The sequence below is a fragment of the Macrobrachium rosenbergii genome, chromosome 51, assembly GCF_040412425.1.
Source record: "Macrobrachium rosenbergii isolate ZJJX-2024 chromosome 51, ASM4041242v1, whole genome shotgun sequence".
In the NCBI taxonomy this organism is placed as follows: Eukaryota; Metazoa; Arthropoda; class Malacostraca; order Decapoda; family Palaemonidae; genus Macrobrachium; species Macrobrachium rosenbergii.
Window position 1 is genome coordinate 17,510,900 of NC_089791.1, and position 10,077 is coordinate 17,520,976.

General features: G+C 37.6%; 1 protein-coding gene across 4 annotated transcripts; it reads right to left on the reverse strand.

Annotated features, from left to right (window-relative positions):
* Positions 1 to 659: 659 nt before the first annotated feature.
* LOC136833151 (apolipoprotein D-like) lies at positions 660 to 8,288 on the reverse strand. 4 transcript variants are annotated; one of them, XM_067094847.1, is made up of 6 exons: positions 8,141 to 8,288; positions 6,923 to 7,064; positions 5,814 to 5,901; positions 4,836 to 4,952; positions 3,912 to 3,997; positions 660 to 1,604 (listed from the first exon to the last, which is right to left on the reverse strand). In XM_067094847.1, the coding sequence occupies exons 2-6, from the start codon at positions 7,052 to 7,054 to the stop codon at positions 1,461 to 1,463; spliced, it is 567 nt and encodes a 188-aa protein (XP_066950948.1). In that variant the 5' UTR covers positions 7,055 to 7,064; positions 8,141 to 8,288; the 3' UTR covers positions 660 to 1,460. The 4 variants fall into 4 exon arrangements, with proteins under 4 accessions (XP_066950948.1, XP_066950947.1, XP_066950949.1 ...); XM_067094846.1 differs by having other exon boundaries at positions 8,073 to 8,230; XM_067094848.1 differs by having other exon boundaries at positions 8,061 to 8,210.
* Between the last annotated feature and the right edge of the window lie 1,789 nt (positions 8,289 to 10,077).

Genomic DNA, 10,077 nt, shown 5'->3' on the forward strand with positions numbered 1-10,077 from the left:
TGATAGTCTTGTTTAAAGTTATTCACCCCCTTAGGGGGGGCAGTGCCGTCAGTGCACCTCATGCGGTGCACTGTAGGCATTACCTAAGGTTCTTTGCAGCGTCCCTTCGGCCCCTAGCTGCAACCGCTTTCATTCCTTTGACTGTACCTCCTTTTATATTCTCTTTCTACCATCTTACTTTCCACTACGAGGTTTTCCTCCTGTTACACCTTTCAGTCCTTTTTACTGTCAATTTCCTTTTCAGCGCTGAATGACCTCGTAAGTCCCAGCCCTCGGCCTTTGACCTAAATTCTATATTCCATTCTCTCTAAATTATTCACGGACTTAATACTTCATTCAGCTGTCTTATATGAAACAAAATAATTCTTTTCCAGAATTTGATTTTTGTTGAATTTTATGAAGAGATAAACTGGACGATGAGTCCAGGGCAATTTGAAAATTATTGATAATTAAATTACATGATTTTAGCCAGGATTAATCAAGATTAATTAAATTCCTATTGCACTAATGCTGATCTAATTGTAATGAATGCTAATTAATTTATTTTATTATATAAAATCTAGATCGAAACATAGTTGTGTAATCATATTGCACAACATTTTGTTAGCAGATTGAAGTCGATGATGCAAGCAGCATGATTTAGGTAATAACAGAATCAATTATCAGTAACAGTATATTCAGTATTTTCGTCAAAACATCGGACTGAATCGTGAACTGATAAAAGAACATATGTAATGAAATAAACAATTTTAAAATCTTGTCACATTTACGTATTTCTCAGTGTGTTATGGAAGCCATGGTAATTTCGTATTGGCTCTGACGGAAGATTCCTGACGTAGCTGATAAGTCTACAGCGGTTCTCAACCAGGTGGGACTTTCTCCCTAGGGGGGAAATTCAGAGTTTTAGGGAGGCGGGGGGGATTGTGACCACAGATTGGCAGGCTCAAAGTGGTTCTGGGACCACGCAAAACGCAGTGTGCATCGGTCCGCACTAGGCTACTGAGAGGTCACGTTGGACTTTTTCTCCGGTAGCACAATTGTGTGTTTGTGTTAGTATTTTGAAGCATATTATATGGAATGCGCCTTTTGAGGCAGACAATTTTGGAAATGGTAGGGGGGGCGGTTGTTAATGACATTCTGACATATGTTGAAAGGGTATATGGTCCAAAAATAGGATGAGAACCTCTCTGCCCTAAAATGGAAAACTGCAGTATCTGCTAAAATTTCCAAATTCAGATGTGCCACCAGTTGGGCTCGTGAAACACTAACACACAAGTTACTACAGTTTCAGAATGATTCTTCAGTGCTTTATTTAGGGGGTCCCATTTGCAGTATCTGCAAAATCAGTAGTAAGGCAAGGGAAAACTGCAGTTTCTGCCAATTTTTCTCAGTTTTGTACCTTTGCAGATACTGCAGTCTTCCATTTTAGGGCAGCACTGTGATAAGAGATGGGAGGTGACTTATGGGTAAGGACAGTCGTCTCCCTGATAAGTGGTCTGGAAGATGGTGACGTCGATGTCGTTATCGGCGAAGACCTGCTTGGCGTGGGTGTAGGTGGCCTCATCCAGCGTCATTGTCCTGGACAGTACCCACGCAAACTGGAACTGGGGACAAATAGAGATATATTACAGAGCTTGCTGGAAACGGTTGTGCATGTGTGTGGTCGTGTCTGATTTAACCTTAACGATATTATATGGCTTATATTTCCGACGAGGCTCAGTTCTATGATGTAATTTTGACGTTAGATTCATTTACAATGTCAGTAAATCAGACGAATTTCGATCAATCGATCAGAGAGAGAGAGAGAGAGAACTGTGAGTGTTCACTTTTTAATGCCAGTGATCAGATTTGACGAAAATTTCGGGTTACAAAAATAGCATGTTTCAAAGTTTATTTAGGTCTCTAGCAAAATAACTTTTGACTGAAAATTTTAAACTCAAATTTTTTTTATGCAAACTGTCATTACTAACGGGTCCTTGTAATGCAAATGAAAGACAAACTTCACGCAAAGTGACTTAAATGGTTAATGTTTCTCACGATAAAGGTGCTTGTTAATGCACAAGGCATGGAAAAAAAAAGTTCCAAAGAGAGAGAGAGAGAGAGAGAGAGAGAGAGAGAGACGCAAAGGCATTAGAAATAAAAGAGAGAGAGAGAGAGAGAGAGAGAGAGAGAGAGAGAGAGAGAGAGAGAGAGAGAGAGAGAGAGAGAGAGGTGGGTCAGTACGAGTCAGGATGGGAAAAAGTACGGGGCTTATCATAAAAGAAAAGACATTGGAAGAGACATTTCATTTGTTTCATCAAGAACATTAAAATACCGCAAGCTTCTTTTTTGCTTTATGATATTTAAATTGCTCTATTTTCCATAAAAGGAACGAAAACATTGTTCAAACCCATTTTGTTAAGAACTTTTGTTTAAAAGTTTTGAGATTTTCAAATATATCGTAAGTTTGATTTTGCCTGAGGGGTTATGTACAGTGCTACGTCAGGGCTCGATATTTCGCATTTTTAATAGCGAAGTTCATTCATCAAAAGCTTCCAATTTAATCAGTTTTGATTGTTCTTCCCTTCTAACACAGAATTTTCAGGAATATAAGGTTCTGATTAAATTCTGTTTTGCATTTCGCATTCTTAATACCAGACTTTAACAATACACAAATCTGCTTCAAAATTTTCGTGTACTTTGCAACTCGTAGAACAGAGCCTTCTGAATACAAGCTTCTATTCTATCATCGTCAGCCCTGAGTAATTTTAGTAAAGAAAAATAAAATTCTCACATCATTTCACATCGAGGATTCCCATCTGCATTTTAAGAACCTTGAGACGTCTGGCTGTTCGAGAGGCGCGCGAGCGCGCGCGTTTATCATCATCATTGGTCTTTAATGCACAAATGCACAGCGGTTTCCTTTCCTCGCAAAATCTTAAAGCTACGGCTATGGCAGATTGCAAACAATACGCTATTGAGGCTGCCAAGAAACTTCTAAAAGAGCAGTAAAATAATACTTGGATGGATTCCAGTCTGCTCATTCGGGCTATTGAGATATGACTGCCAAATGCATGCTGCATATTTTTGCCCCGGACGAATGCGCGCGCGCTTTTCCGTCTAATTCGCTGGAGCGTGGCCGCAGGAGGAAGGAAAGCCATATTAATCACGGGGGCGTTCTTGAACTTTGAGGGCTCTCTCTCTCTCTCTCTCTCTCTCTCTCTCTCCTCTCTCTCTCTCTCTCTCTTCTTTTTGACGTGTTTCAAGAATATGCTTCACATAAGCTTGTCAGCTCTTATATTTTTCCAGTTTGTTTTTTGCCTTCATTTATTTATTCATATATCATTTTGAACTCTTGCTCTGTGGTGGAGTTGTTTAAACTTATGCTAATTTTTCATTAAAACTATTTACTTATTTATTTAATGGTCTGAGCGCAAATTGACATAACTTCCAGAGTCATCTTCAGGGATAATGGGATGGAATAGAGCCAGTCACCCAGGTAATTGAAAGAGAGGAAAGAGGCGAAGTTTAAGCAAAGAGGAACAGAAAACAGGAGGTCACACCCAACTGATAAATTTCCCACCTAAATATGTATGTCTAATTTTAAGCTCGGTTTGATTTGCTTACCTACTTGACTTTAATAATTATGACATCTGCTGTGTTTAATGGTCATATAATGAACATGTGGTCTCAAAGAAAGTTTATAAACATGAGCTGAAGTGAAATTAGAATACAACTGCTGTACTTAGTCACGATTAAGCCAAACTTCAACAGCATTCATGGTGGATCTTTTACCTGACGACTCCCAGCTGTGTTTTAATGAACTTGTTACTAATTGCTTTCATTTCACTACGTTTACGTACAATTGATGTAAAGTTGAGTTCTCTCCTCTCTCTCTCTCTCTCTCTCTCTCTCTCTCTCTCTCTACTTACACGAAGAGGTCCTTCCTCGAAGCAGTTGTACACTGAGGAGAAATTCTCATAATCGGTGTCCAGGATGTGGTATTCTGCTGGAATATCTGGGAAGAAGAATAAGAAAACGAGTGAATTTAATATATCAAATTATAATATATTATCAAATTAAAGAATAATCAGATGAACTGATCTTGGGATTTCTGTTCCAAAAGACATTGAATTACGCTGCAATCTAATTTATTAAACGTATAAAAATAAATCTTCGAATGTGATACAGGATTAGAGAAAAGAAGTCATTAATAGTGTTACAACTCGTGGACTAGCAGTACATATGTCTTCACATATGAATGTTTTTAACACATACATGTATATATATATATTGCATATATATACACATATATTAATATATAGATATATAATATATATACATATATATATTAATATATTATATATATTTTATGTACGCATACATATATATATTAATATATTATATATATTTTTACACTTATATTACACTATATATATATATATATATATATATATATATATATATATATATATATATATATATATATATATATATATATATATATATATATATATGCAAACGTACGAGTTACATACATACATACATACAAATATATATATCTATATATTATATATGTATGTATATATATATACACATATCTTTTGTGGGTATGTATGAAGTGGGTATGTTCATGTGAGTACATAATTCTCATATATTACATATATATATATATATATATATATATATATATATATATATATATATATATATATATATATATATATAGATTTATATGCGGATATACACAAATATATATACATGTCTGTAGACCACCAATACTTGTGGCTACTCTGAGCGAGATTGCATTTAGAATGCATTTTGTACAAGGATACGAATTTGTCCACCGGACTTACGTCCAGCAAACTCGACCAACAAGACACCAGGTGCGATGACATGTGCTTTTCCTTTGATATCAGTAGGGGTTCCGTCCGCTTTCCTGGCCGAGTTGTGGACTTCGACATATCCTTCGCCTGCCGAAAATGAAATAATCAGTTGCATTATTTAAGGATAATCTGTTTGTCGTTTTTCATGGCATTTTGCTATTTCCAGTAATCTAAAGTTTATTCAGCTTAATTTGTTTCTCATTTTTAATGTCACCCATGCTACACTAAAAAAAAAGTAGGGTTACATCAGAAGAAAGCGGTAGAGAGAGAGAGAGAGAGAGAGAGAGAGAGAGAGAGAGAGAGAGAGAGAGAGAGAGAGAGAGAGAGAGAGCTTAATTTGACAATCATTTTTAATGCAAAGGCCACTAGAACGTACATCCCAGTAAGCACATGTCACCCAAACTACAATGAAAAAAGTAGGATTACAGCCAAAAAAAATTGTGAGAGAGAGAGAAAGAGATTAGTTTGATAATCATTTTTAATGAAAAGATCATTGAAGCGTACATCCCAGTACTCATGTCACCCATGCTATACTAAAAAAAAGTAGGGTTACATCCGTGAAAAGCGTTATAGAGAGAGAGAGAGAGAGAGAGAGAGAGAGAGAGAGAGAGAGAGAGATTATTGAAACGTACATCCCAGTACTCATGTCACCCATGCTACACAAAAAAAGTAGGGTTACATCCAAGAGAGAGAGAGAGAGAGAGAGAGAGAGAGAGAGAGAGAGAGAGAGAGAGATTACTTTGATAATAATTTTTAATGAAAAGATCATTGAAACGTACATCCCAGTACTCATGTCACCCATGCTACGCAAAAAAAAAGGGTTACATCCAAGAGAGAGAGAGAGAGAGAGAGAGAGAGAGAGAGAGAGAGAGAGAGAGAGAGAGAGAGAGAGAGAGAGAGAGAGAGAGAGAGAGAGAGAGAGTTCCGGCGTCAAGGACTGGTACCCACCTAGGTCACTGTAGATGGCGGTCACACAGTCCATTCCACTCTCGAAGATCATCTCGAACCTCTCGATTTCGTACCAGCGGCCGAGGTACTGAGGTACCAGAGAAGAGAAAAAATTAAGGGAATGCGATTTTAAGAGATTTGCACGGGTGTCTATACAGATGCAAAGCCTGTTTCACTGTACTTGAACCAAATTATTAAATGGTGAGCAGTCCTGATGGTGATAAGAACGAGGTAATAATTTTAGCTATAACTAGGTACTGGATATTTTACAAGATTGTTTTCTTATTACTTTTTGGCCTCTCAAAACCTTCGGAACATAAGTTACACTCTCAGAATAACTCTCATTGCAAAATAGTGGTGAGATCTATTAACGATTCTCATTTTGGAACACGTATGCTGTCACTGTCTTCAGAGAGGGGGGTGGGGGGGATGAAGGTCTAAAACCTACATGATCTCCAAACTCGACTACGTCGGTCTATCTCAAATTGTAGTTTGACTTTTATTTAGAATTTGAGGAAACCTGACATAGGATTGCCACTTCTTCATGCGATTTTATAAGGGGATTTTAATATGTGCCAACATTTTCCTTTCAAACTAGTTTCTATGAAAAAGGTTAGGGGGGGTGATGCTTGCATAAAATTACGAAAATTTAAAATAACCAGTTTCTTTGCTGAGTCAGGTCTGAAACTGCCGGGGATAGAGCCACCACAGGTTCAATCTTTTCTGCCCGTCATTCTCGACAGACCCACCTCTATACAAAATGCAAATCTGTGGTCACTTTTATTACTTTCTTCTCGTCCTTTCAGCCCTTCTTGGTCACTCCTATACTTTGCATGTAGCTCACTCACATATCGAAAACTTCTTTCTTTCGTTTTTTCGGAACTAGCACATAATTCTCAAAAGTAATGTTGCGTCAACACTCCAATCATATTTTGCAACTTAAGTTGCTTCTTAACACTTTTTACAAGACCTCAGCAAATGTACTGAATTCATTTCCCTGTACAGTAAAGTTTAATGGCTGAGGGTCAACTTGTTAATAAGCCAAACGGGAAAATAAGCCAAACGCACTGAAATTACATCCTGCGAGAATAGACATCAATGATACTCACCGGTACAGGATCGAAGTCATATTTTTCTGTGATATTTGGGCAGACCCCCTCGCTGACGTGCCCTACCACAAAGGGTTTCGCCTGAGCGGCACTTGCAAACAGTGCCAATGTTGCCAACGCTACCAGCATCATTATGGCTGACCTGAGGAGTGAGATGGGTTGCGAAGAACACATGATTATGAATAATGCTTGGATATTACTAAATACAATATACCGACACTTTAGAAAAACATCTTAAAATGTAGCAAGGAATAGGTTTGTCGGAAAGTTACTATTATTGTCAAGAGTAGTAGCAGTACTTTCAGATTTATAAATTCAGACTTCTCAGAGCAGAAAAATAACCGGTGTTTTGGATTAAGTTCCTTTTTTCTTTCATTATCAACCCGTGAGAATAGATTAAGGCTAGAAATGACTAATCTCAAGTCTCTGAAATGCGACTTAGACCGATAAGTCTAAAATACAGGATCCATCACTCATTAACTTTTAACCAGGTGATACCAGGTATTTGATGGTTGACAAAAAATGTGGAGGTAAAGCGTGTAACTAAAATCATTATAGTATAGTATGATAGCGTCACCTAACAGGCGTAACTCTGAAGTAAAATTTTTACGGATCTTAAAATTTCGATTAATTTAAAAACATATATTTACATTTCAGCAAAAGACATGGGACTTTGATCTTGTTAAAATTTGTAAAATAAATATCGCTGACTTTTTTAATTACTCAGTTACTTTTAGACGAAGATTGCTGTTCCCATATGTAAAAGGATCGTCTCGATGTTTTTACCTTACTTTATGTATAAGTGGCAGGAAAAAGTGTGTGCACTTTTAACTGCTCTTGTTTTGAAGTTTGGAAAAGTTTTTGGTTTTTCCTTAAAGCTCATCACCAAAAGTTTATCTCGAAAATATTAAATTTGTTACTCTGGAAAATTATTGTGTGTGTGTTGCATAAGTGTTAGTATAAAACTGTGGAATGTTTCCAACCGAATATTTCATGCTTATTGAAAAAAAGACAACCCCGCGACTAGTGCAGTAGGGGATAATCTTTCCACTCCTACGGAGTAAAAGCTGGTTTCCACCAGAATCTAAAATCGACAAAACTCGTATATCTGTATTATACTTTGAAATCTACTTTCCACTTGTGTCCTTACGGAGTACTGAGAGTTGAAGCTCTTCTGCCGCTGATGAGTTTAAGACTACTCAAAGACTTGTTGATTACCTTGAACTTAAGTGAAACAAAGCGCTGAAACCTTACTCAAGTTCTCACGCCAGATCTGTGATAATGTTCAGTCAGAGGGCCAGTTATATAAAGAGAGAGAGAGAGAGAGAGAGAGAGAGAGAGAGAGAGAGAGAGAGAGAGAGAGAGAGAGAGAACGTCATATGGTGTCCATTAGCCTTATGTAGATTTATCCTGCCACCTGTGACGCATTAACCCCCTACTCTCCACAACCGCCCCCTGCCCCGGCGCCTCTCCCTCCCCCTCCAAACTCGCCTTGAAGTTTCTACCTTATCACGTCCCTCGAGACCGAACGGAGGTTATGTAAACTGAATTACGTAAAAGTAAGGTGGTAAGGAAACGGCAGTTTTGCATTTTTTCCCCTGGATTTGAAACTATGTAAGCCCTCCGTTTTATGACGGAAACATTCGAATTTTTGGGGAAAAATACACCGGTGAGGGGGAATACACAGCCACAGGCAGGCTTATTTTTCGTATTTGCTTACTTGCAGTTTTCTGTTTTGTTGTTGGTTATTATTTTTTTCTCTCCGGGATCCTGTTCATTACTGGAACATATATAATTTTATCACTTATTTTTTGTCCATTTTCTCTGCTTTGTATGAAACAGGTCAGACAGGTTCTTGGTTTTTTAGCTGATTGTATCGTGAATAACTTTAACGTTCGTATACTGGTGACTTTAAAAAGCACTGGAATTAATGTAAACGAAGGAAATTTAAAACTCTTTATGCTAATGTACGATGCCTTCAAATATATACTCTTGAACCTCTGGAGTATGACCAGATTCGTATTTATAACAAACTCTCGTTTCTTCCAAGGTACGATGGGATATTTCTAGTTATTGAAATCGTGTGCACATTAGCCTTTTACGTCCTTTTACTCCAAAGCGGATTCCCATTTACTGCAAGAGAACTTATTAGTGTAACTGCTGTGAAATATTGTACTGCATATTCCTTTAGGTTCTATCGCAGCCCAGCTGTTGCAAGAGGCCTCTGGAATGTTGTCCATATCTTATGTCTCCGGTTTATTAATAGCTTATTCATGAACCTGTATCACCCAGATCTTAATTTAATAAATGTTTGTCATAATTGTGGTTGGCATTTGAGCTTATCGGTACTCCTAACGATTGCACTGTAGAAATGGCCTTTATTAAATGCATTAATACCAGATTTATTGCCAACCACAAAGCCCATTATTACCAAATTTATTACCAAGGGCAATGTGATGATACTCATCCTGTCCAGAAATTTAATCAGACACTATCAGAAATGTAAACTTGACCAACCCTAAAAACTTAGAAAAATATTTTTGGCCAATACAATTAGGTAACCATACCATAATATGCAGAAAAAGTTCAACAAATAGCGACACGAATGTTCCTAATCTAAGTAAAGCTTGTACCTCCGTTCTTATTCCTTTCTTCCATCTTCCTTTCACCCTCTCCTAACAATTGATTCACAGTGCAACTGTGAGGTTTTCCTCCTGCTACACCTTTAAAACATCTTTACTCATAATTTCCCTTTCAGCCCTGAATGACCTCATAGATCCCAGAGCTTGGCTATTGGCCTAACTTTTATATTCCAGTTCCAAATAATACAGGTTTAATCAGACAAATTGCAATAACAGTTTAAAACCAAACTTCTAGAAGAGATCATTCAACTTCGTCCATGATGGCCGAGTGTGAGGTTCTCATCTTGGAATCCAGTACACACAAGGGCCTACTATCCCACCCATGTTAGCTACTGACGAAAAACTGGTAATAAATCCAAACAAGTAAAATTGTGCCGAAGTTTCTTCGGCGCAATCGAGTTTTCTGTACATCGTATAATCACTGTCACCGAAAATAGGTCTATCTTTCGGTGGTCTCGGTATAACGTTGTATGAGCCGCGGCCCATGAAAATTTAACCAAGGCCTGGTGGTGG

Bases quoted from the DNA above. Each gene is read 5' to 3' on its own strand.
- LOC136833151 (XM_067094847.1), bottom strand. From the start codon at position 7,054: ATGATGCTGGTAGCGTTGGCAACATTGGCACTGTTTGCAAGTGCCGCT. The intron at 5,902-6,922 runs GTGAGTATCATT...CTGGTACCTCAG, and splicing joins ATGACTTCGATCCTGTACCG to TACCTCGGCCGCTGGTACGA. The intron at 4,953-5,813 runs GTGGGTACCAGT...CATTTTCGGCAG, and splicing joins CGCCATCTACAGTGACCTAG to GCGAAGGATATGTCGAAGTC.